This window comes from Rhinoraja longicauda, chromosome 30, assembly GCF_053455715.1.
Source record: "Rhinoraja longicauda isolate Sanriku21f chromosome 30, sRhiLon1.1, whole genome shotgun sequence".
Classification (NCBI taxonomy): domain Eukaryota; kingdom Metazoa; phylum Chordata; class Chondrichthyes; order Rajiformes; family Arhynchobatidae; genus Rhinoraja; species Rhinoraja longicauda.
In genome coordinates this window covers 16,180,624-16,208,616 of record NC_135982.1, presented here as the reverse complement: position 1 = coordinate 16,208,616, position 27,993 = coordinate 16,180,624, and the positions used below count along the sequence as shown (strand labels likewise).

The 27,993-nt window shown below is 42.5% G+C and overlaps 1 protein-coding gene across 1 annotated transcript; it reads left to right on the top strand.

Annotated features, from left to right (window-relative positions):
- The first annotated feature begins 21 nt into the window (after positions 1-21).
- On the top strand, positions 22-27,698 carry srm (spermidine synthase). The gene is made up of 8 exons (XM_078425152.1): positions 22-599; positions 12,038-12,158; positions 15,307-15,399; positions 17,415-17,568; positions 20,053-20,136; positions 22,714-22,859; positions 24,254-24,376; positions 24,964-27,698. Exons 1-8 carry the CDS (start codon positions 469-471, stop codon positions 24,985-24,987), a joined length of 876 nt encoding a protein of 291 aa, XP_078281278.1. The 5' UTR covers positions 22-468; the 3' UTR covers positions 24,988-27,698.
- The last annotated feature ends 295 nt before the right edge of the window (positions 27,699-27,993 follow it).

Below are 27,993 nucleotides of genomic sequence, written 5' to 3'. Positions count from 1 at the left end.
GCATGCGCTTTTGGCCTTCGTCTCTTGCGGCTCGCCGGGTGTTTGCGTGGCTGCTGTTGCCGGCCGGCCGGCGGGCGAAAGAGAGAGAGAGAGAGAGAAAGAAAGAAGCGGTGAAGCCGGCACCAACGGTCGGGCGCCCAGGACACCAGAGCCCGGAGACCCACCCGGCGACCGGCGGGAACGAACGGCGCGAGGCACCACCAGGTCCCAGCGCGACCGGCGATCGGGCCCGACGACACCGGCGGTGTGTGTGAGAGGCCGGGACCGAACCCAACTAACCGGACCGGCGAGCAAGCGGGCGGGTGGGCGGGCCCGAGACCCCTGTCTCGACCGGCCGGCCGGCGAACGAGCCCGAAGTCACACCGGCGGTGCGACCGACTGACCGGCGAACGAGCCCGAGCGAAGATACCGGTGCGACCGACCGACACGCGGGCAAACGGGCCCGAAGTCACACTCGGCGTCCCAGCCATGGACATCATCAAAAGCGGCTGGTTCACCGAGACCTCCGCACTATGGCCTGGCCAAGCCATGTCCCTGGAGGTGGAAGAGGTCCTCTACCATCAGAAGTCTCCCTTCCAGGACGTGGTGGTCTTCAAAAGGTCAGGCATTTCCCCACCGGAGAAAATAGCAGCCAGCGGGCAACTTACTCTTAAAAAGGAGAGAGGGTGGAACGAAAATGCCTTCATGTCGCCAGTAATAGTAGTGTTGCAGTGACCGGCCGTCAATGGGTCGGGTTGACAACCGGCTGCGAGTATAGGGTTACATAATGTCATCGGGACGTTCAGTCCCATTCCGTGTCCATACATCAGATGAGCACAAGTCTGGGCAAAGGAGTGGGATTTTAACTAACATCTTAAACGTGGAGAACAGGTATTTTTTGACTGGGAGTTGGTTCCAGAGTTTATGGTTTTGGCACCTGAAGACAGCCTGGTACTTTAATTGTCACATGTACCGAGGTACAGTGAAATTCATTTTTGTATACAAAATTCAGTGTACAACGTAGGTTGAGTGGTTGCATTAGGTTGATCAGGTCAGAATTATCCCAGGGTGATGCAAAATACTGGAGTAACTCAGTGGGTCAGACAGCATCTCTGGAACAGGACGTTGCGGTCCGAGACCCTTCTTCAAGCTGAGAGTCGGGGGAAAGGGAAACGAGAGATATAGAACAAATGAATGAAAGATATGTAAGAAGCACCGATGATCAAGGCAAGGTGGAGCCCACAAAGGTCTATTGTTGGCTGTGGGGTAGGTGATAACGAGTTATACGGACAGTGAAAGTCATTTGGAAACTAGTACTATGACTAGGATGAGGGTGGGACGGAGAGAGGGGATGCAAGCCTGCGGGTTAAAAGGCTTGCAAAGATTGCAGAAAAGGATGGCCATGGATTGGATCTGAAAGTACATTTAGAACTGAGGAATTGTTAACTTGGTTTGCCGATATCACCACATATTAATGGGCTGGAGAAGGTGAAGGAGAGGGGTGGTTGATTGAAAACAAAGTTGAGAAGGTTTTACTAAACTACACCAATGCAGGCCAGCAAATGCTGAAATGGGATGCTTGGCATTTGATGGCAGTTAGGGCATAAGCAGCAAAGTTTTGGATATCAATTTTGTGTTTAATTAAAAAGGAGAACAGACAGCAATGCACCATCCATGCTGGCCTGGTCTTAGATGTTGTCTTTAACTAAAGCTTTAACTTTTCAATTCATTTTGTAATGTAGAAAACGATTTCTTGCTAACCAGGTTCTGAAGTTACTTACAGTTCAGCTGTAGGGTTTAATTCTGCTATTAATTTGTCAGAATGCAAACAGTGTTTTTATTGTTTCCAATTATTTTGTATATATGTGAAGAAGTTATTATCTCATCTATTGTGTCCAATTTGGCTCTAAGGACTGTCCAATTGGTCCCATTAATTGGTTAAATTAGAAGTTTGGTAAATTGGCCAATTAGGCAATTTAGTGATTGATATAAACAAGGCTGGCACAAGGGGTGCTGGCCCTGTCGATGGAGGTGCCCTGTGAGACAAGTGCGAGTCTTTGGCTGCGAGTCTTAGGTGAGGAGGATAAATTTGTTTTGGAACCTGATTTGTTTTTTGACGCTAAAGTATTGGCAGGCAAGTTGGTGCAGTGTGTTTCATGCAGGATGTGGGAAGGTAGGGACACCGCTGGAGCTTCTGGGAGCTACACCTGCAAGAACCGTGTCCAGGTACAGCTCTTGAATGGACATGTGGTAGAGTTGGAAAAGCAGCTGGATGACCTCGGGGCCATCCGGGAATGCGACAGTTTCCTGGACAGAACCTACTGTGAGGCTGTCACGCTAAGGGTCCAGGTCGAGCGAGGGTGGGAGACCGTTTCAAGGGGGAAGTGAACGTGGACAGGTACACCCTCTTGGGAGCTGTCGGGGCGGAAGACGCTTCCAGTCCGAGCGGCGGACAGGTTGGCGGCTCTAATCCAGGCAAGGAGACTCGACCGGGGAGACCGAAGTCAGGAAGAGCCATAGTAGTGGGTGCCCATTCCTTCTCTCCCGAGATGCTGCCTGACCTGCTGAGTTACTCCAGCATTTTGTGAATAAATCGATTTGTACCAGTATCTGCAGTTATTTTCTTATACATAGTAGTGGGTGACTCCATTGTCCAAGGTACGGACAGTAGATTCTGTGACGGCAGGCGGGACTTGAGGATGGTCTGTTGCCTCCCTGGTGCCAGGGTTCAAGACATCACGGACTGGCTTCAGAACATCCTAGCGAGGGGAGGCGATCAACCGGAAGTAGTTGTGCACGTGGGCACGAACGACATCGGGAGGAAGAGGGAGGAGATACTGCAATGTACGTTTAGAAAGTTAGGAAGAAGACTGAGAAATAGGACATCGAGGGTGGTTATCTCTGGACTGTTACCTGCACCTCGTGCTGGTGAGGGCTGGAACAGAGAGATCGGGGATATGAATGTATGGCTGAGGGGCTGGTGCAGGGAGCACGGATTTCGATTTCTAGACCACTGGGATCTCTTCTGGGGTAGGGGTGACCTGTACAAAAGGGATGGGTTGCACCTTAACAGCAGGGGGACCAACATTCTGGCAGGCAGGTTTGCTAGTGCTACAAGTGTGGCTTTAAACTAAGTAGTGGGGGGGGGAGGGGTTGACAAATTGGGAATATGAAGATGGAGTTAAAGGCTACAAGAGGACCAGGGCTGGGAACTGAATATTCAGGGTTACACAACGTATAGAAAAGACAGACAGGTGGGCAGAGGGGGTGGGGTCACTCTGTTGGTATGGAATGATATTCACTCCCTTGCAAGGGGTGACATAGAATCAGGAGATGTAGAATCAGTATGGATAGAAATGAGGAATGGTAAGGGTAAAAAGACCCTAATGGGAGTTATCTACACGCCCCCAAACAATAGCCTCGACATAGGGTGCAAGTTGAATCAAGAGCTAAAATTGGCATGTCGCAAATGTAATGCTACGGTGGTTATGGGAGATTTCAACATGCAGATAGACTGGGAAAATCAGGTTGGTAATGGACCCCAGGAAAGAGAGTTTGTGGAGTGCCTCCGAGATGGATTCTTAGAACAGCTTGTACTGGAGCCTACCAGGGAGAAGGCAATTCTGTATTTAGTATTGTGTAATGAACCTGATCTCATAAGGGGACTCAAGGTAAAAGAGCCATTAGGAGACAGTGATCACAATATGATCAGTTTTACTCTACAAATTGAGAGGGAGAAGGGAAAATCGGAAGTGTCAGTATTACAGTATAGCAAAGGGGATTACAGAGGCATGAGGCAGGAGCTGGCCAGATTTGACTGGAAGGAGGCCCTAGCAGGGAAGACGGCGGAACAACAATGGCAGGTATTCCTGGGAACAATGCAGAAGTTGCAGGATCAATTTATCCCAAAGAGGAGGAAAGATTCTAAGGGGAGTAAGAGGCACCCGTGGTTGACAAGGGCCGTCAAGGACAGCATAAAAATAAAAGAGAAGTATATCAGAGCAAAGAAGAGTGGGAAGCCAGAGGATTGGGAATCTTTTAAAGAGCAATAGAAAATAACTAAAAAGGTAATACGGGGAGAAAAGATGAGGTACGAGGGTAAGCTAGCCAATAATATAAAGGAGGATAGTAAAAGCTTTTTTAGGTATGTGAAGAGGAAAAAATAGTCAAAGCAAATGTGGGTCCCTTGAAGTCAGAAGCAGGGGAATTTATTATGGGGAACAAGGAAATGGCAGACGAGTTGAACCGATACTTTGGATCTGTCTTCACTAAGGAAGATACAAACAATCTCCCAGATGTTCTAGTGGCCAGAGATCCCAGGGTGACGGAGGAACTGAAGGAGATTCACATTAGGCAGGAAATGGTGTTGGGTAGACTGATGGGACTGAAGGCTGATAAATCCCAAGGGCCTGATGGTCTGCATCCCAAGGTACTTAAGGAGGTGGCTCTAGAAATTGTGGACGCATTGGTGATCATTTTCCAATGTTCTATAGATTCAGGATCAGTTCCTGTGGATTGGAGGGTATTTAATGTTATCCCACTTTTTAAGAAAGGAGGGAGAGAGAAAACGGGAAATTATAGACCAGTTAGTCTGAAATCAGTGGTGGGGAAGATGCTGGAGTCAATTATAAAAGAAGAAATTGCGGAGCATTTGGATAGCAGTAATAGGATCGTTCCGAGTCAGCATGGATTTACGAAGGGGAAGTCATGCTTGACTAATCTTCTGGAATTTTTTGAGGATGTAACTAGCAAAATTGACGGGAGAGCCGGTGGATGTGGTGTACCTCGACTTTCAGAAAGCCTTCGACAAGGTCCCACATAGGAGATTAGTGGGCAAAATTAGAGCACATGGTAATGGGGGTAGGGTACTGACATGGTTAGAAAATTGGTTGACAGACAGAAAGCAAAGAGTGGGGATAAATGGGTTCCTTTCAGAATGGCAGGCAGTGACTAGTGGGGTACCGCAAGGCTCGGTGCTGGGACCGCAGCTATTTACAATATACATTAATGACTGATGAAGGGATTAAAAGTACCATTAGCAAATTTGCAGATGATACAAAGCTGGGTGGTGGTATGAGCTGTGAGGAAGATGCTATGAGGTTGCAGGGTGATTTGGACAGGTTGTGTGAGTAGGCGGATGCATGGCAGATACAGTTTAATATGGATAAGTGTGAGGTTATCCACTTTGGTGGTAAGAATAAGAAGGCAGATTATTATCTGAATGGTGTCAAGTTAGGAAAAGGGGACGTACAACGAGATCTGGGTGTCCTAGTGCATCAGTCACTGAAAGGAAGCATGCAGGTACAACCGGCAGTGAAGAAAGCCAATGGAATGTTGGCCTTCATAACAAGAGGAGTTGAGTATAGAAGCAAAGAGGTCTTTCTTCAGTTGCATAGGGCCCTAGTGAGACCGCACCTGGAGTACTGTGCAGTTTTGGTCTCCAAATTTGCGGAAGGATATTCTTGCTATTGAGGGCGTGCAGCGTAGGTTTACTAGGTTAATTCCCGGAATGGCGGGACTGTCGTATGTTGAAAGACTGGAGCGGCTAGGCTTGTATACACTGGAATTTAGAAGGATGAGAGGAGATCTTATCGAAACGTATAAGATTATTAAGGGGTTGGACACGTTAGAGGCAGGATACATGTTCCAAATGTTGGGGGAGTCCAGAACAAGGGGCCACAGTTTAAGAATAAGGGGTAGGCCATTTAGAACAGAGATGAGGAAAAACGTTTTCAGTCAGAGAGTTGTGAATCTGTGGAATTCTCTGCCTCACAAGGCAATGGAGGCCAATTCTCTGAATACATTCAAGAGAGAGCTAGATAGAGCTCTTAAGGATAGCGGAGTCAGGGGGTATGGGGAGAAGGCAGGTGCGGGGTATTGATTGAGAATGATCAGCCATGATCATATTGAATGGCGGTGCTGGCTCGATGGGCCGAATGGCCTCTTCCTGCACCTATTGTCTATTGTCTACCTTGGTTTATCTACATTCCTTGCAATGGTGCAGTTTAATTCCTCTGACTGTTCTATAAATCTCTGCCGTTTTTAAAGTTTTGACATTTTTTCAGAAGTGCTGTGCCCAAATTACCTGTATTTCTCCAGCTAAGATCTGCCTGATATTTTATAAGCATTTTGCATCTTGCCTTTACAACATGTAACAGTACTCCACAGGAACTGGCCCATTGGCCCGCAATGTTTGTGGCAAATGTAATGCCATGTTAAATTGTCTTCACTTATGTCAGGAACCCACTTTTTAAGTGATCACCCACGGTGATCTTGGTTGATCATTTTACCGTTCAAATTTTTTTGCATAAACACCCACATTTCAATGTCCTTGCAATGCCTCAGGATTTGGGAATTTCTTTCTGCTTTATACAGGCCAAATTATTCCCATTTATATGGTAGTACACTTTGGTCTGCTGAAGTGGGGTCCTTCTCAATCTTACTGCATTTGAGTTTTGTACAATCATACCAATTCAGGTTATTAAGTCTTGTAAATGTAATCAAAAGTTGTTAATCTAGGATAACTGAATGAGATGATCAACTTGTTTGAGTGGCATCAATTGCAACCTTATTTTAATGAAAATTGCACTGCACACAATATAGAATATACAAAACAGGAACAGGCTCTTTGGCCACTGAGACAGCACCAGGCATCAACGACCCACTAATTTTACATTAATCTCCATTATTTTGTTCTCCCCACATTCTCATCAATTCCATGCAGATTCTGCTACTCATCTGTGGAGGTAATTTAGTGGCCAATTAACCTACCAACCCATTCTTCTTTAGGATGTGGGAGCAAATTGCAGTACCCAGATGATCATAGGTTGACTGCAAATGCCATGATAGTTTCCAAAGTCAGGATCTAACCCAGGTCATTGGTTCTGAGGCAGTGGTTCCACAAACTGTGCCACTGTGAAACAGTTGCAGCAGGAAGCAGAGTGTGGTGATGAAGCCCATGTTGTATGATACAGTAAATGGCAAATTGCCTTTTGTAGGATTGGAAATCAAGATGTTTCCATTGTATTCTAGAAGTTACCTATTATATCGAGAGCACATTTGGGGAATCTATTTTGATTAGGGACATACATTGAAACAGATTTAACCCAAAAGTCTTTGATCAAAACAGTATAAATTGGCTGGTGCTTTACTGTTTAGAGCCACAGAAATGAATGAACATGTCAAATGTAATACAGTGACAGATATTAAGTTTCCAACTGAAGATACACACAATTTTGGAGTAACTCAGCGAGGCAGGCAGCATCTATGGAGAGAAGGAATGGGTGACATTTCGGGTCGAGGCGCTTCTTCAGACACTTGAAAGTCTGAGGAAGGGTCTCAACACAAAACGTCACCCATTCCTTCTCTCCAGGAAAGTTGCCAATCCCGCTGAGTTATTCCAGCATTTTGCGTTTATCTTCGGTGTAAACTAGCATCTGCAGTTCTTTCCTAGACATATTAAGTCTCTAATGGGTTTTTGCTTAAATTTGTTGAACTACTTGCCGTCTAGATTTGTTCTCTCTCTAAATCCTTTTTTGAAATTACAGTGGAGGTAGAACTAGGGTTTTGTTGACCATACACTCTGTTTAAAACCTATCCTTCTGATTAAACATTCGAGCAGCTCTCACCTTTGTAGTCATAGTGGCCTGTTTATTCTCTAGATCTATTGACATGAAGCTGAACTGTTCATGAATCTAGTAATTCACTTGCTTATATGTCTATACCAACATCATGTGCAAGAAGTTCGTAACGAAATAGAAATACATTCTTGAGAAATATTGGATTTAGACTCAGATTAACTTATTGTCATATCTCCAGGATGCAATGAAATGTCTTATTTGTTTGAAGCTCATAAAGTAAACAGTACACACTAGTGATAGATACAACAATAAATACATCAAATGCAAAGTAGCAGAACGGTGCAAAGACTAGTGCAGCCGGAAGAAATGCAAACAAGAGTCTAAATTGTCCTGACCCGAAATATCCCCTATTCATGTTCTCCAGAGATGCTGCCTGACTCGCTGAGTTACTCCAGCACTTTGTGTCTTTTTTTTTCGTGTCGTCTGACTTCTGTGATATAATTTAGGTGGTTGTTATTTCATTTTTTTCTCTTTCTGGCTCTGTTCTTTCTACATGTGGCAAGCTAATTTGTGCACTGTGGCAGATGACAGCTGAATCAACAGAAACGGTCACATGACCATTCATTTGGCAATTCAAGTCGTGATTTATATTCAGCAGTATTCACCGTGCATTTTAAAAAAGGTTTTGCTGATAGTTATCTCGTGCAGTTATCTGGATCTGTCTACCTTCCTGCAAAAAAAATCTTATGTTGACACAAGAAACTGCGGATACTGGAATCTTGAGTAAAAACAGGTGCTAGAGAAACTCAGCGGGCTAGCCAGCCTCTGTGGAGGGAATGGACAGACCATGTTGTTCCGTTGGTTGGGGAGAGGCTGAGGAGACAGTTAACAGCTACTACTGGAACAGACTTAAAGAAGGGCAGGAGCAACAGCCTGGCATTCATGTTTATAGTGGTTTTGGATGAGATGGAAAAAGATGTATGTTTGGGCGATGGTGGTGAGTAGTGACAGAAATATTCACAGGCATGAAGTGGGTTGTTTTTTCCAATCAATGAAAATCAGAAAAAAATTCAGATGCTGGAAATCTGAAATAAAAGCAGAAGATGCTGGAAGCACTCAGTAGATTAGGTAGCATGTCTAGAAAGGAAAAAAATATAAAATTTGAGGACCCAGAATGGTGAAAGACCAAATACGTTACGTTATGATACGATAGAACTTTTTTTACCCCAGGTGGAAAATTGATTTAATAATGTTAGTTTTAAGCAGGCCTGTGGAGTCGATACCCACAACATCCGACTCCTTGATTTCTTGTGTCTTCAACTCCAGCAGCACCAAAATTGCTCTGACGCCGACCGATTCCATGACTCCGACTCCACAGCCCTGGTTTTAAGTTGTAAGGGAGTGTGAGAGTGATGGATAGGACACTCGTAGGGTGCTATGGAGATAAGCTGGTCATGACATAACCTGATTGATTGCTGAACAAGGGCTGTTCGAGATAGCATAAGCAACATCTGAGAGATGTCGAAGCAAGGAACTACAGATGCTGGTTTCCAAAAAAGGCACTAAGTGCTGGAGTAACTCAGCAGGTCAGGCAGTATCTCTGGAGAACATGGATAAGTGGCGATATGCAGACTGAGGAAGCAAAATCTGAAATTAGAGCAGTTATAGACAATAGGTGCAGGAGTTGGCCATTTGGCCCTTCGAGCTACCACCACCATTCAATGTGATCATGGCTGATCATTCTCAATCAGTACCCCGCACCTGCCTTCTCCCCATACCCCCTGACTCCGCTATCCTTAAGAGCACTATCTAGTTCTCTCTTGAATGCATTCAGAGACTTGGCCTCCACTGCCTTCTGAGGCAGTGAATTCCACAGATTTACAACTCTCTGACTGAAAACGTTTTTCCTCATCTCCGTTCTAAATGGCCTACCCCTTATTCTTAAACTGTGGCCTCTGGTTCTGGACTCCCCCAACATTGGGAACATGTTTCCTGCCTCTAACGTTTCTAACCCCTTAATAATCTTATATGTTTCGATAAGATCCCCTCACATCCTTCTAAATTCCAGTGTATACAAGCCTAGCCGCTCCAGTCTTTCAACATACGACAGTCCCGCCATTCCGGGAATTAACCTAGTAAACATACGCAGCACGCCCTCAATAGCAAGAATATCCTTCCTCAAATTTGGAGACCAAAACTGCACACAGTACTCCAGGTGAAGATCTCAACAAAATAATGCAAAAAAACTTTGAAAAACAGAGCTGTGTGGCTGACAAATTAGGTCAAGTAGCCCTACTAGAAAGGGGGATAACAGTCAACAGAATCAGATGAATTGTCGACTCTAGAATCGGCCAACTGCAACAAACAGTGCACGTAATCTGAAGCCATTGAATTCAATGTTGAGTGTAAAAGGCTGCAACACATTCAGATGGAAGGTGAAATGCTTTTGCATAAGTTGCCACAAGCTTGCATTTGGCTGAATTGTAGCTGTGTATGTCTGATTGAGGGTTGGATGGAGACATAAAATGATGGGTTGCTGGAAGCTCTGATTGCCCCTGTGGTCTTGAATGCAGGTGCTCCACAAAGTGAATACTCAGTTTGTGTTTGGGTTCTCCACAGGAAACTCAACTTTAGGCATTAAATGTAATGCAGTAGATGGGAAGAAGTACAAGCGAATTGGTGCTTCGCCTACAACGATTTTAATGGTGGGAAAGCATGAGATAGAAGGGCAGGTGTTGCATTTCCAGTGGGTGTTTGGGAAAGTGCTATGAGAAAGGGAAAGCTTGGTGGAGCCGAAAGGGAGTTGTTAAAGGAATGATCACTTTGGAATTCTGAAAGTACAGAAGAGGGGAGGATATGTCTGGTAGTGGAAATTGTGAAGCTTGGTCTGTTTAACATGGAGGCAGATGGAATGGTATGTGATGACCAGAGTGTCTATCCTTGCTCTCTTAGGGAGAAGAAGGTATGAGAAAATTGATTGTACTTGCACGTGACAGGGTGGCAGGAAGTACAGTCAAGATAACGTTCAGTCTAGGAGATTGTCACAAAACTACCCTCAGCGAGACAGAGAGCCAGGATGGAAAGAAATGGGCATGGACCACATGAAAATGAGAGCTGGGTAGAAATTTGGCAAATGTAATGATACTTTCAAGTCCTTTTGAGTGAAGCACCTATGCTTCATCCATGTACCAAAAAAAAGGTTGAGAGCAGGGGAAATAGGGCTGAAGTAAAGGACCATGGTAAACCTGGTGAACAGGCTCCAAACCATCAGATATACGGATAATTGGATAACAGATTATTGAATGTGCACGGAACAGTGGATGCTTGTATATAAAAAAGACAAAGTGTTGGGGTAACTTATTGGATCAGGTACCATATGTGGAGAAAATAGATGGGTGAGGTTTTGGGTGACCCTGAAGAAGAATTCCGAAAGAGGGTCCCAACTCAAAACATCACCTATCCATGTTCTCCACAGAATTGCTGCCTCACCTGCTAAGTTACTCCAGCACTTTGTGTCTTGTAACAGAGTTTGGAGCTTTACTGTCAACTATTTAGCTATTAAAGGTCAAGTCGGGTGTTGAGAAAAATACAATCTAGAATAATTGATTCAAGGCAGTTTTTGAAAAAATCTATACCATTCTCAAGCCTTTTCTCTTGTGCTATCATTAAAACACATTTTAAGTTTTCTGGCATGGCAGCAACGCAGGTTTCGTTCTGAATCTTAGGCTGTTGTGTTCTAATTATACACTGTCATACAAATATCGGTCATTTTTATATTTTTCTCCCTCGAGAATATCATAACTGCACTTAGCAGTTGTACTTCCCAGCAGTTTTCATTGTGTACTTCCTCCTCCTTGCTCTTCTCTCCTCCCCCCCCACCCCACCCGACTATGCCCAAACTCTGAAAATGTTAAAGCAAATTATAGCACAATGGTTACATTTAATTAATTTAGAATAAACATTTGTAGTAAATTATTTTCAAGAAAGACTCCGGTAATTATATTTTATTGTTGAAGGTGAAAACGTGTCATACATATTTAATATGTCACAAAATTAAATTTTTGCTATAAACTGTTTACCAATTTTGTGACTTGCGTGGAAGTGGATCTTCTTGTCTGGTTTCTGAACCTTGTGGAACTATACCTAGATGTTATTCCTTATATCCAAGCCGTTGATATCCAGTGGAGAATCCTAGCCAATTCTTATCCAAAATCCAGGGTAACAGTTGTCCATAAAATAGCATTCCACCTGTTGGCCTGAGTGCAAAACAGTAGGTGTGTGCATATTTGATGCCAAACTGGTGATTATACCTAATTGACTATTGCAGGGGTATGACTTTTATTTGGTAAACAACCTTCTCAGCATTTTAATGAAAGTGACCTGTCTTATAGAAAGCTTAACTGCAACATTATTGCACACATTTAAAGTCTAAACTACACTTTTAAAATTACATTGAATTATTCTTTTTTTCTCTGCAGCAAAACCTATGGTAATGTCTTGGTGCTGGATGGTGTGATACAGTGCACTGAAAGGGATGAGTTTGCATACCAAGAAATGATCGCAAATTTGACACTCTGCAGCCATCCTAATCCGAAAAAGGTAAAATTAAAAGGTATTTTACTTCTCAAAAGCCTTTGGGAAAGAAAAGGTCATTTGAAATTACTAGTTTAAAATAAGGTATTTGAGGAATGAGAGAGATCTCAATCCTTGAGATCTGATGACTTGTCTCAAAGTTTCAAAGAAAAATGGCTTTTGGACATGGTGGTTGTCATCTTCCCAAAATTCCATGGTTTCTTGAATTCATTCCACAGATTGGAAGATGGACTCCAGATGGCAGCTCTGGGATGGACTGTGGGTCCATTTATCTTGTACCTTTAATGGGATAAAGCTACAATCGGTTATTAAGGAAAACAATGGCATATGGGAAAGAACAGGATGGGGTAGAGTAAACATAAATTTTTGGAAGGTTAATTGTATCTAGCAGAATAAAAAGAGAGCCAATACATGTTGCAGAACAAAATGAATCGATACTATTAATACTCGATGTTCCATGCATGAGCAAGTTGCACTAAACCAGCTGATATTTGTCTATATAGAGCAATTATTTTTTTGTTTTCCAAAATATTTTGTTGCAATGTCTTCCATTCTGTCCATTACGATTCCATTCTCTAGCTGCATTGCAACTTTCCAAATGTCTGTTTTATTTAAAAGTGCATTTTCTGCCATGATTTTTCTGCACAGGAGCTTATTTTAATAACACCTATATAATAATTATCTTTGGACTGATTACACCTACAGTAAATGTGCTAAATAAAAATTCTTGCAGTTGATTTTCCAACTGCCCATGTAGTGTGCATTTACAATAGGCAGAACAGTGCAGGGGAGAAATAAGATGGGGTAATAAAAAGGAAATGGTGCACTTGGGGATGGTAGTTGAGAAGACGATTCGGGGGCATGGTGGTGGGGGAAATTATGCACTGGGATGGCTGGGGAAAGAGAGCAGGAGTTGGGGGGTTATGATTTAAATTCGGAGAATTAAATGTTCGTACCATTGGGTTGTAAGCTACCCAAGCAGAATATGAGGTGGTGTTCTTCTAATTTGCATGTAGCCTCATTCAGACCACGGAGGAGGACAAGAAAAGATTTGTTAGAATGAGAAGGGAGTTACATTGGTTAGGAGCCGAAGGCTCCAGCAGGCCTTGGAGGACAAAGCACAAGAATTTGACATAACGGTTGCCTAATCTATGCTTGGTTGAGCTGATGTAAAGGAGATGTAGAAGGTCGAGATGTAAAGGAGACCTCACCAGGAACAGAGAATGTAGTATATGAGGTGAGAAGAGGTACACATGAACTTCTGTCTCACCTTGAACAAGGTCCCTGGATGGGAAGTGAGAGAGGAAGTGTAGGAACGGGCAGTTGCGTCTTGCAATTGCATGAAAAATGCCACTGGACGGGACAGGTTTGTTGGGAAGGAATGTGCAGACTAAGGAGTTGCTGAGGGAGTGGACTTTGTGGAAAGTGGCAAGGATGGAAAGATGAGGTGGGTGGTGGGATCATGTTGAAAGTATCGGAAATGTCAGAGAATGATATGTTGGATGCAGAGGCTGGTTGGATGAGGAGGAGTGATAGAGTTTGAATAGTTCCATGAAATCTCTGGAAATGGTTAAGAGCTACAAGTTGTTTGGCATTAATATCACCAATGGAGTGTAGTGGACCAATTGCATTGATAAGACAGCCAAGAAAACACATCAACACCTCTGCTTCCTTAGGAAATTTAGCATGTCTCCAATGATTCTAACAAACCTCTACAGATCCACCATAGTTAGCACACAGCCAGGTTGCATCACAGCTTGGTTTGGGTACAGCTCTGCCCAAGACTACAAGAAATTATAAGTTGTATCCCAGTCCATCACAGAGCAGACCCACCAACATTGACTCCATCTATACTTCACACTGCCTCAGAAAAGCAGCCAACATAATCAAAGACTTATCCCACCCTGGTGATACAGAAATGTAGGATGGGTAAGGCAACGGATCTCAACTTCATCAGCACTTCCGCGCCAATCGGCTGGTCGAATATGCCCCCTGGGACCGGGGCTCTGAAGCTCTGCCAGAGCCGGGTGAGTGTTTAGGCTGACCTTTCCAGTACCATTGGACTCTTCCTGGAGGCCTGCGTCGGACAGCGGGGCCCGCCCTACTGCATTTGCAACAAATTTGGAAGCCAGTGCCCACATCGAGACTTCCAAGAGCAATGTGTTCGTTGACTGTCGTCCAGGCTGCACATACAAGAAATACGAGTTTTGCTGTAAAATTAATTTGCATTGAATATTTGTTTTATTTAATTTTCTAGCAGTCCATGGTGCTTTAGAGACACGGGATGCATATATTTATTCTATCATAATTACGTGATCCTGTTGGTCCGGGAAAATCAGATAGTATGAGAAGGCTCTGGAAAGAAGGGTGCTGGAAAATCGATGTTCGACCTGTACCTCCTTCGCCCTGCTCCCATTAGGCAAAAGACACAGAGGCGTGAAAGCACCACCAGACCCAGGAAGAGCTTCTTCCCCTCTGTTTCAGGCTTCTTAATGTCCCTTCCAAAAGCTAGGGTACGGTCTGAGTCGCTACTCCTGCACCTATTGTCTATTGTCTCGGAGTCAGGGGGTACGGGGAGAAGGCAAGAACGCGGTACTGATTGTGAATGATCAGCCATGATCACATTGAATGGCAGTGCTGGCGCGAAGGGCCGAATGGCCTACTCCTGCACCTACTGTCTATTGCTACGAACGCATTGGACTTTGTTTATGGAACTGATGCGCTACAATGCTGAGAACGTTATTCTGCGCTCTGTATCTTTCCCTTTGCTGTACCTATATTTGAGTTTGGCTCGACTATATTTGTGCATAGTATTATCTGATTGGATAGCATGTAAAATACGGCTTTTCACTGTACCTCAGTACACCTGACAATAATAAATCTAAAGCTAAGCCTCCTTGATGAGTGATTTAATTGTTTTGAGGAAATGCCATTGTGACATGTTCTCGAAGTATTTCACTGAAATGCTCACACTCGGTGGGTGCATAAAGTGTGGGTTGCTTCTTTCGTGAAGTTTTGCTGAATTGTTGGGTGTACAGATGCAGCATTTCTCAGGCAAGCTTAAATTGTTTAAGTTGCCTATTAGTAAATATTCTTAAATGTATATGGAATTTCTTGTTTATGTGTTGTTTGATTATCACTTTTTATATTTTAGGTCCTAATAATTGGTGGTGGTGATGGTGGAGTATTGCGAGAAGTTGTGAAACATTCCACTGTGGAGTCTGTAGCACAGTGTGAAATCGACGAGGTAATGGAGCACATCTCTACATATTGAATACATTTTGTATATCTTTAATGACACCTCGAAGGTATCACAAAATGCTGGAGTAACTCAGCAGGTCAGGCAGCATCTTGGAGGTGACGTTTCGGGTCGAGACCCTTCTTCAGACTGATGTCGGAGGGGCGGGACAAAGAGGATATAGGTGGAGACAGGAAGACAGTGGGAGAACTGGGGAGGGGAAGAGAGGGACAGAGGAACTATCTAAAGTTAGAGAAGTCAATGTTCATACCGCTGGGCTGTAACCTGCCCAAGCGAAATATGAGGTGCTGTTCCTCCAATTTCTGGTGGGCCCCACTATGACACTGGAGGAGGCCCATGACAGAAAGGTCAGACAGGGAGTGGGAGGGGGAGTTGAAGTGCTCAGCCACCGGGAGATCAGGTTGGTTAAGGCGGACTGAGCGAAGGTGTTGAGCGAAATGATCGCCGAGCCTGCGTTTGGTCTCGCCGAGCCTGCGTTTGGTCTCGCCGATGTAGAGAAGTTGACATCTGCAACAGCAGATACAATAGATGAGGTTGGAGGAGGTGCAGGTGAACCTATGTCTCACCTGGAAAGAATGTTTGGGTCCTTGGATGGAGTCGAGAGGGGAGGTAAAGGGACAGGTGTTGCATTTCCTGCGGTTGTAGGAGAAAGTGCCTGGGGAGGGGGTGGTTTGGGTAGGAAGGGACGAGTGGACCAGGGAGTTACGGAGGGAACAGTCTCTGCGGAACGTAGAAAGGGGAGGAGATGGGAAGATGTGGCCAGTAGTGGGATCCTGTTGGAGGTGACAGAAATGTTGGAGGATAATTTGTTGGATACGCTGGCTGATGGGGTGGAATGTGAGGACAAGGGGGATTCTGTCCTTGTTACGATTGGGGGGAGGGGGAGCAAGAGCGGAGCTGCGGGATATAGAGGAGGCCCTAGTGAGAGCCTCATCTATAATAGAAGAGGGGAAGCCCCGTTTCCTAAAGAATGAGGACATCTGATGCCCTAGTGTGAAACACCTCATCCTGGGCACAGATACGGCGTAGACGGAGGAATTGGGAGTAGGGGATAGACTTATTGCAACCTGATAATTGTACACCAGCCCTGAATTTGTCTTCACTTACAATGTGACATCCATTCCCCACAAAGGATCTTGTGATTTTGTTTCAAGAATTCTGTTTACCTGGCAGATATCTGTGCCAATGGATTTCTGGTGGCAGGCAGCTGATGTCATCAAGTTGGCTAAACAGTAGATCCTTTTAATGAATACCCCCAGCCATTTTTTAATTATTTGACATACAGAAAACTGTAACTTTAAATGTTCTAAATCACTAAAGATTGGAAGGCATGATTAAATTGAAATGCAAAATTAGTTTGAAATGTGCAAGGGCATCATGAGAAACATAGATAAAATTAGACTGGGACAGACTAGCAAGTCATGTCTTAATTTGCCTAAAATTTGTATGCTCCATAACAAGCATGATCTGATACCATTGCAGTGGAATCAGATCATAAACTGGCAGAAATTTAAACTCCGTAATTTCATTTTCATTGGGTTTATACACAAACAATTGCTGATTAATTGATCCATGCCAAGGTTTATGCCTCATCTATGCTGCTTCACAATCCTCTTAACATAATCTAATCCCTACTCCCTTATTTAGAGTCATAGAGGGAATCATGCCCTTCAACCTAGCGTGCCCACACTGGCCAACATGTCCCAGCTACACCAGTCCCACCTGCCCGTGTTTGGCCCATATCCCTCCAAACATGTCTTATCCATGTACCTGTCTAACTATTGTTTAAACGTTGGGATAGTCCCTGCCTCAACCTCGGTCATGTTCAGGATCTTTGTAGGTTAAATGATCATCTCATCCAAACACTGCCCCAGGGCTGAAAGCCAGCAGCTGACCCACAGCCCTGTTTGCCATTTGTAACATTGTATGTGAGCCATACCATTTGTTAAGTAAGTGTATAAACTGTGGTACACTTGCCTTACATGTTTTTTTAAAATCTTTAGGATGTAATAAAAGTTTCCAAAAAGTACCTTCCTGGTATGGCGGTGGGTTTCTCGAGCCCAAAGTTAAAACTCCACGTTGGTGATGGCTTTGCGTTCATGAAGGAGAACGAGGATGCATTTGATGTAATTATTACTGATTCCTCAGATCCAGTAGGTACGAAATCTGAAGAGTCCAGTTGGTAAAGAGTAAAAGTAACTGGCCGCTGGACTCCACCAGCTTTCCTTGGGTGACCAGGAAGAAGTGGAAATATTCTTAAATATTAATAAGGCACAAAATGCTGGAGTAACTCATCGAGACAGGCAGCATCTCTGGAGGGTCGAGACCCTTCTTCAGATGAGTCAGTGGAAAGGGAAACAAGAGATATAGACAGTGATGTAAAGAGATATACACTGATGAGCCAAAACATTGACCACCTGCCTAATATGCTGTTGGTCCTCCATGTGCCGCCTAAACAGCGCCGACCCGCCGAGACATGGACTCTACAAGACCCCTGAAGGTGTCCTGTGATATCTGGCACCAAAACATTAGCAGCAGATCATTCAAGTCCTGTAAGTTGCGAGGTGGATCTGCCGTGGATCGGACTTGTCGATCCAGCACATCCCACAGATGCTCAATCGGGTTGAGATCTGGAGAATTTGGAGGCCAGGGCAACACCGTGAACATTTCATCATGTTCCTCAAACCATTCCCGAACAATGTGTGCAGTGTGGCAGGGTGCATTATCCTGCTGAAAGAGGCCACTGCCATCAGGGAATACCATTGCCATGAAGGGGTATACCTGGTCTGCAACAATGTTTAGGTAGGTGACACGTGTCAAATTGACGTCCATCTTGACGTTGACAAGATAGACCACTCGACCCTGAATGGCCGGACCCAGGATTTCCCAGCAGAAATTTGCCCAGAGCATCACACTCCCTTCCCACAGTGCATCCTGGTGCCATCACTTCCCCAGGTAAACAGCGCACACGTACACGGCCATCCACGTGATCTAAAAGAAAACGGGACTCACCGGACCAGGCGACCTTCCAGTGCTCCAAGGTCCAGTTCCGATGCTCGCGTGCCCAATGCAGGCGCTATCAACAGTGGATAGGGGTCATCAACAGTGGATAGGGGTCATCATGGGCACTCTGACCGGTCTGCAGCTACGCAGCCCCATACGTAGCAGGGTGCGATGCACTGTGTTTTGCGACACATTCCTCCCGCGACCGCCATTAAACTTTTCTGTGACTTGTGCCACAGTAGACCTGTCGGTTCGGACCGAATGGGATAGCCTTCGTTGCCCTCGCGCATCGATGAGCCTTGGGCGCCCAACACCCTGTCGCCGGTTTGTTGTTTGTCCCTCCTCGGACCACTGTCAGTAGGTACACACCACTGCTGACCGGGAGCACCCCATAAGCCTTGCCATTTCAGAGATGCTCTGACCCAATTGTCTGGCCATAACAATTTGGCCCTTGTCAAAGTCACTCATGGTTTTTCTCCTGCATCCAACACTCCAAAGACGTACAAGTTTGTAGGTTAATTGGCTGGGCAAATGTTTAAAAAAATTGTCGCTAGTGGGTGTAGGATAGTGTTAATGTGCGGGGATCGCTGGGCGGCGTGGGCCGAAGGGCCTGTTTCTGCGCTGTATCTCTAAATCTAAAAAATCAACTTCAAGAACTGACTGTTCACTTGCTGCCTAATATATCCCACCCCTTGACAGGTGTCATTGTAACAAGATAATCAATGTTATTCACTTCACCTGTCAGTGGTCATAATGTTTTGGTTCATCGGTGTAGAATAAATTAATTAAAGATAAGCAAAAAAATAACAATGATAAAGGAAACAGGCCATTGTTAGCTGTTTGCTAGGTGAGAACAGGAACCTGGTGTGACTTGGGGAAGGATGGAGAGAGAGGGAGTGCCAGGATTACTTGAAGTTAAATAAATCAATATCATACCACTGGGTTGTAAGCTGCCTAAGAGAAATATGAGATACTGTTCCTCCAATTTATGATTAGCTTCACTGACAATGGAGGAGGCCTCAGACAGAAGGATCAGTGTGGGAATGAGAATGGGAATCAGTGTTTGGCAACTGGGAGATCAGGTAGGTCCAGGCGTACTGAACAAAGGTGTTCAGCGAAACGATTACCCAGTCTATGTTTGGACTCGCCGATGTATAAAATTGACCAGGGAGTTGCGAAGGGAACGGTCTCTGTGGAAGGCGGAAAGGGGTGGAGATGAGAAGATGGGACTCATGGGATCCCGTTGGAGGTGACGGAAATGTCGGTGGATTATGTATTGTAGGCAATGGCCGATGGCTGTTACGACAAGGGGGGAGGAGAAAGGGCGGAGCTGCGGGGTACCGAGGAGAAACGTGTGAAGGCCTCATCTATGATGGAAGAGGGGATGTCCTGGTATGGAACACCTCATCTTGGGCGTAGATGGAGGCCTTGTAATTAATTCATTTTCCATTTCCCTGTCCAGACCTTCTATTTGGTACCATTCATGGTTACCAAATTGCTAAGTAGTTGAAAAGCACAAAAAGTCACAAAGAAGTCAACTGTATAAATATAAAATATGCTTGTAGTATTTAAACATTTTTTTTGCTCCCCTTCCTTGTTTAATCCTTGCTGCGCTTGTCATTCTCCTTTGACTCCAAGGTCCTGCTGAAAGTCTATTTCAGGAATCTTACTATCAACTGATGAAGTATGCGTTGCGTGAAGGTGGGATCATCGGTGCTCAAGGTTAGTAGTTTGTATTTTTCCTTATAAAACTTGTATTTTATTCTGACTTTATAGCACTTTGAATTTTCTTTTCCCACTTTCCAACTTGAAGTAAAACGCATAACCAAAATTCCAATTAGGCGAAAACTTTATCTTATGGCTGAAGCTTTTATATGGGAACCCGAACACCAGTATATTAACCAATCAAACCCTCTCATCTAAATTTTGCTTATTCAGGGGTATTAGACAAGGATGTGCTCTCTCCCCGATGCTATCCGCATTAGCCATAGAACCACTTGCTGAGAGCATCAGGTCCCACCCAGGCAAATACGGATACAATACTGAACATACTACGAACAAAATTTCCCTTTACGCAGATGATGTACTATTATACATCACTAACCCCCGAACTAGTATCCCAAATTTACTATCCATTATAGACCAATTCGGCATCTTATCTGGCTACAGAATTAATTGGAAGAAAAGCGAAATTATGCCAATTATCGAACAAGATGTTACCCGGCTCCAACAGTTCCCTTTTAGAATTGTTACCGATAAATTCAGATATCTCGGAGTTTACGTTACCAGGAAATATTCACTCCTGTTTAAAACAAATTTCCCTCCATTAATTACAAAACTCCATACTTATATTCAATTTTGGAAAACACTGCCTATTTCCCTCCTTGGCAGATTGAATGCCTTAAAGATGATGCACAGGCGTGCATGGGAAGATGAGATGGGTCGACACATTTCCAACGATACATGGGACGAAAGCTTACAACATATCCATACTTGCTCCTTAAATGCCAGACATTGCCTGATACAGTTCAGTGCTGTACAGGTTATACTATTCAAAAACCAAACTGAACAAAATTTTCACCAGTGCTTCTCTTTGCGATAAGTGTCAATTCCAAGAAGCCACTTTAATCCATAGTTTCATACTATGTACAGAAATAGAACGTTTTTGGATGGAAATATTCAATGTTTTCTCCAATATACTGAAAATCCCATTAGAGCCAGACTCAAAACTGATAATACTGGGAATATCAGAAGCATGTAGTACATTGACTGTTTTTCAGCGACACTTTGTCGGCTATGGACTAATATTAGCAAAAAAACTCATACTTCAACTCTGGAAAAGTGTTGAAGTTCCTCCAGTGAAGATGTGGATTACAGAAATGACGGACACATTACATTTAGAGAGAATTAGGTTTATCTCGAATGACAAACTGAAGCAATTTTTTAAAGATATGGTCACCTTTTATTGATTTTCTCGAACAATACAATATTTGAACACAATTCAAAATCACTCGTAGGGCTGGGTGAGCGGGCACATGGGTGGGTTGTCGGGTATATCTCCCCTTTTTTCTATTTCTCTTTTTCTTTCTCTTTTTAATTAAATGCCCTTTTTGAAAAGTGTTAAAATTGAAGCTGTTCATAAAGCTACAAAATTCATGTTTTTTCACACAACTGCTTCCAATAAAACAAAAAAAAATTAAAAAAATTAAAAATGCATAACCAAATCTTGTTTTCTAAATAAACTAGTTTTATTTTCCTTAATAAAATATGGGCTTTTAATTTTAATGTGAATCCTTTTGTGTGTTTTGGGAGGATTTGAAACCATCCCTGTGTTAATTTTCAATTCCCCACTTGGTAGTTTAAGCTGCATCATGAATAGGCCAATAAAATTACATTTATTGTAATTTGTACGACCAGATCAATATAGTATTCTTGACTAGCAGGTTTTCTGACAGTTACTGCATAAATCAATTGTATATACTAATGTCCTTGTGGTAAATTAATGCTAAAACAATATACTAAGTGTTTTATACTTAATGTCTTTGTTAACCTCCCCAAAAGGCCATATTGAATTTTCTGTCTGTGTAATACTTGCATAAGAATATTTGACTTTCTACAGTTGTTCCTCATGGAAGGCATAAACTAAAAATCCAGTCTGAATAATTATCAATTTTTCTCAAGTAACAGTACCACTATATTTGTACTTCTGGCAATCCTCTTCCCAACACTTTAATTTGTTATTGTTGACTCTAAACCCTCTTAAATATGGACAAAAAATAATTCCAGCTTTGTTATAACGTTTGTAACTTTTAATGCTTGTTTTAGAAATTAAACATTTTGATCATCCAGTTTATATGGTGGTCCATATATTTAAAAAAATAGAGCAATACACAGGAACAAGCCCTTCAGTCCATGATGTCTGTGCCAGCCATGGTGCCAAATTAAACTAATCTATTCTGCCCGCACGTGATTCAAATCCATTCATTCCTTGCATGTTTACGTGCCAGTCAAAATGCTTTTTAAATCCCACTCGCTTTTGTTTCCACCAGCATATACCAGCCACTGTGTTGCATTTTTAAGGAGCTATTGACCTGGAAGGTTCAAATTTGATTCCTATCAGCTCAGTGACCCAATGATAATGGTTTTCTGCACTTAATCTAAGTTTCCTTATTTAAATAATGGCTGGACAGCAGGGGACCGTGTAAAATTTAGAGAGAAAATTTGCAAGTTGGCAACACCTTTTGTAAATGGGAGAACTGGAATTTTCTGATTTTTTCCCTCTGACTCTGACTTGTGTAGGTGAATGTCAGTGGCTGCACCTTGAGCTTATAAAGGAGATGCAGAGGTTCTGTAAGTCCTTGTTTCCAGTGGTTGAATATGCATACAGCACAATACCAACGTACCCCAGTGGTCAGATCGGCTTCATGCTGTGCAGTAAAAATTCTGTGAGTCAAGTGTTCTTCAATTTGTTCCTCAATTTCTAGATTGCTCTATCTGCTGCCTGTGAGTTGTGCTAAAGTTCATGTTCATCTTCATTGTCTGGCATTTGATGTGACCAGAGAATGCTCAGTGTCTGGTGAATTGAAGATGCTGCATCCTCCTTTGGTTTTGCTGGCATTGCTGAAGTACAAGTCGTTGCTAACGTTTCTTGCCATGAGGTTAAGTAAAAACAGGCTGTAGCACTTATGAAACCTCCAGTATTTTCATTTATCACTGAGAATTTTGATTTACTTAGTACTTATTTAATTGCACCTGCAATTTGGTATTGTTGGCCTGTGCAGATCTCTAAATATCTAAAGGATGCTGTCTGACCCGCTGAGTTACTCCAGCATTTTTGTCTTTCTTTGGTAAAACAGCATCTGAAATTCCTTGTTATTATCTATATACTAAAACTCTCGTTTGTTATCTTGTTTGTGACTGAACTTCAGCCAAAACGGTACTCGATAGCGCGACAATTTTAGGCCCACCTTACGCACCATTGTCACTTTAGTGATAATGCAAGTAGTTTTATTGAAATCAGTCTTATATTTTTTAAGTTATTCACATTTTAAAGTTTGAAAGGAGGGGGGAGTGGGGAAGAAGGGAGAGGGGGTTGAGGAGAGAGGGGAGAGGACAGGGTGCTGCACCAATGCAGGAGAGGTTTGGTCTAGTATTCTCTAAATATGGTGGTTATATGAAATTGTGTTGTGACCATTAAACATATAGACAATAGGTGCAGGAGTAGGCCATTCAGCCCTTCGAGCCAGCACCGCCATTCAATGCGATCATGGCTGATCACTCTCAATCAGTATCCCGTTCCTGCCTTCTCCCCATACCCCCTCACTCCGCTATCCTTAAGAGCTCTATCCAGCTCTCTCTTGAAAGCATCCAACGAACTGGCCTCCACTGCCTTCTGAGGCAGAGAATTCCACACCTTCACCACTCCCTGACTGAAAAAGTTCTTCCTCATCTCCGTTCTAAATGGCTTACCCCTTATTCTTAAACTGTGGCCCCTTGTTCTGGACTCCCCCAACATTGGGAACATGTTTCCTGCCTCTAATGTGTCCAATCCCCTAATTATCTTATATGTTTCAATAAGATCCCCCCTCATCCTTCTAAATTCCAGTGTATTAAACTCAGAATATTTTCTTTGGAAATGATTTGCAAAAGATAAACCATGTTAGTTTGACAGGTCATATCGGTGGCTGCTTTGCTGGTGAAGAGCATTATTATTTTTAACAGCTTCACATCAATGTAAAATATAAGTTGGATGCATATCATTAAACTAAAAGTACAAGTACTTTATGAAATCTTTCTGCTTTTGCTACAGTAGAAACTAATTCGTGTGATTCATTTATAGGAAACAAATTTCCGTGAGCCTGTGCGGCAGCTGTCAGCTGAAGAAGTCAATAGGATGCAGCTAAAATATTATAATGCAGAAATGCATCGGGCTGCATTTGTTCTTCCAGAGTTTACTAGAAAGGTAAACCTTCCTGATATTTCTGCCACATTTGAAGTTTGGGATGGTTTGGTTTAGTGCTTATTCCAACAAGGTTTTTGCAAACTCTCTATTTTTCTACCACACCTGTCTCGATATTTATCTATTCTCTCTGCTATTCCCAAGCGGCACCATTTTACCTGTCTCTGTCTGCCTCCTTCATTCACCCCTCCTTGGTCCAGCATTCACCCAGTGGCTTCTGTTTCACCCCAACCTCTCTCTTCTTTATGCTGGTTATAATTTCACTCCACTTTCAGTCCAGATGGAATGTCTCCACCTGAACCATTAAAGATTTCTCCCTCTCCCTCTCTCTCTCGCTCTCTCTCTCTCTCTCTCTCTCTCTCTGAACCACCCCCCCCCCCCCCAAAGAGATGCAGTTTGTTTTTTTGCTCCAAATTCCACTATCTGCATTCTCTTGTATCTGGTACCATAGTGTGATAGGTGAACTAGCATGCAACTTCCAGAAATTTTCCAACGTTTCCAAGATTGCGATAAATCTCCCTGACGTTTGGAAAACTTTTTTTTTTAATGAATTCTTGCACCAGAATAAAATATTTCTGTTTATCTTGCAGGCTCTTAATGGTGAAAAAAAGTAATTCCAGTGCTTGCTGTTTGCTACCATCAGTACTGGAATGTGTTGAAAAATACTATAGTTGATTTATGGTGGAGCTGTAACCTACCATCCAGCTTATTAACCCTCTCCTGTCTTCAGGGAGGAAACCTGTAATTGGACTGTTCAGGAGACTAGAACATAATGATGCTTAATAGAAGATTGAATTTCAGTAGCTTTTTAAAGACCACCTGCCTTGTGATTTCTGCCAAAACATTTGGGTGATTTCTTGTGGAGTTGGTCAAGTTTCCTGTGGACTTCCTGAACCTTGTGTAGTCAACTGATTAATGAATTTGTAGATGCTTCACATGACAGTGGATTGTTGAAATCTTAATTGGTGATGGTTCTAGACTGGAAAAGATTTAAAATTTTAACAAAAAACTAAATAAAAATACAATCATCTAATGTCTAGAACTTGGAATTGTGTGGAAACATTTGACGATAAGTGCTTGAGTAATTTGAATCAAAAGGATGAAAATGCCACTTAATTTTGTCTTAACAGCATGCTTATTAATATGATGCAGTCTCCAATAGGATTCACTGCAGTTGTAGTGAAGTAGAAGCTCAAAACTATTGATTATGGAATGAATTGTGAATTTTTTTTCCCCTGTTTCTCCAAAATGTCAATTTTCTTTCCCTTTCACCTTGAGCTCTCGCTTCACATTGTCCGTGTTTTCCCCTCTGGCCGTGAATGCTTTTATATCATTGCAAGTAAGCTAAATTCTGTGGTATTTATCTCTAATTTTCCTTATTTGTAATACTATGTTGGCACACTATGCAACTGCAAGCCTTTTTGTGACGAAGCTATCCTCCATTCCTGCAGAACACATTATTTTATATATTGAAATGGGATGGATGATGTTTAGCCAATATGTGGAAGCATGTGTACTATTTCATTAAATCACTTGGGAGGAACAGATTCTTTGGATTGATTGAACTTGGCCGGCAAATTACTGAGGGGGGGGGGGGGGGGTGATAGAGGATGGCAACTCAAAATTATTCTCTTTGCCGAGTACAATAACATGTTGGCCAATGTTAAACTGTTTTCAGAAGGGACAAATTAATCCAGCATTTAATTGGGTTGGCTTGATACACCGGATAGTTTGATTTCTTGGCCTATAGGATAAAATTCTATAAACTTTTAAAATCTTGGACCATTAATTGCCCATCCTCATTGTAATTTGAGTTTCACTGTACCTTAATTGGTACATGTGACAATAAACTGACCTTTGAATCAAAGTCTCTAGGAATTTTTTATTATTACCCGTTGATAGCAATGTATTTAAAGTTCATAGAACAGCTACGCTACCAGGGCTATTTTAATCAGGTTAAAGTGGGATATAGGGGTTCTTCAGATAATATTATCCAACAATATAGTTTAACGGCTAGGATTTGTTTGTGAATGAAAACCTGCTGATTTCAGCTCCTCCCCTGTGCTTGACCTCAACAAAAGGGAACGTCCAACCACAATTTCATTGAATACCCTGAGGGCTCCAACCTCTGTCTAGTCTCCCAGTTGGTTTAAACAAAATGTGTTCCCACCAAAGGAACGTTTTTGTTAACTTTTTCTATGTAATGGTTTGTGAAAATGTCAACTTGGTCAACATTCAGCTAGAGATTTATTTTTCATTAGACTATTTGGAATAGGGAATAAGCTTTCCTTTTAAAAAAAAAAAAAGAATATTTCTACCTCCAAGAAAAGGCTATTGCTTTGGCCCTGCTAGCAGGTGTTATTTATAATTGTGATAATTTGTTTGAAACATGATATTATGCACGTTATCAGATCTTCAGTTTAATGAAAACTCTACGATTTCCCCATAATCCAGAAGGCAAGCTCTGGCATGCATGGGGATTTGATTTCTTATTGTCTTTGTTTAAAGTGAGCATCTTTAATCAGGTTTCTATATTATAGAAAATAATTTTGTCACTAAGGAAATGCTTTCATATTTCAGTATTTAACACTCCAGAAAGGGGAGATTTTCCCTACCCAGTCCCTACCTGCCAATCTAATCAAGCTAATATTTTAAGTTGGAAATCCATTTTGTTACACTTAATCAAATGCTTCTGTTCCGAAATGTTTTGTTTAATATTTCCAGGCCTAACCTTTAAGAGTTATTACAGAATGATAATGCAACCTGTACAATGATTCTGGCGTTCCAGCGACATTTCTTGTGGAACCCAATTGGAGAGTTGTATATACTTGCACAGTTTTGTGCATTTTGCACTATCATTTCAGAAGGGATACCATGAATGGATGAAATAATCGCTCTTCTGAAATGTGAACAAAATTAACTACCCAGGAACTTCATCTGCACTTATGCAACCACTTCATCAACCTGTCTATTTATTTCCTTGAAATCTATTCCTATCCCCTTCACTCATTATGCTTCCAAATTTTGTCATCTATGGCAATAGTCCCAGTTCACCATGTCTAAATAATTAATATTTATTATTTAAAGCAATAGACCCATGGATCCACAACATGTCTCTCTAGTCCAAACACACTATTATTTACACTGTTGTGGTCAATTTTCTGTTCAAGCTGCTACTACCTCTTCTATTTAATGACGATAAGAAGGATATTATGTGATAGTGCTCTGGTCGTCTTTTGGAAGCTCACGCTGCACATCAACCATGTTTCTGCTACTGATCCTCTATCCTCAGACAAAAAACAATAAATTATGAAGTTATCTTTAAGTTCTTTTTTTTTTAAATTGCTAATTATTTTGTGTGGTTGTTGTAAGACCTTTGAGGAAATTGCTTGATCCCAATGGAATCCAATGCCATTAGCTTCAATTTCAAGAAATGGCAGTGGGCGCTGCCTTTTTTATAAAGTAAAATTGGACATTCTGCGGTTTCTTTGTGACATTTAATATTTCTTGATTTGATGTTTTAACTGTTGAAATTCTGTAAAACAATAATTGTGGAGGTCTCAACCTGATTGCCTGGCGACTTTACTCATTGAAACAAGCTCCTACTGAAATAGTTGCCT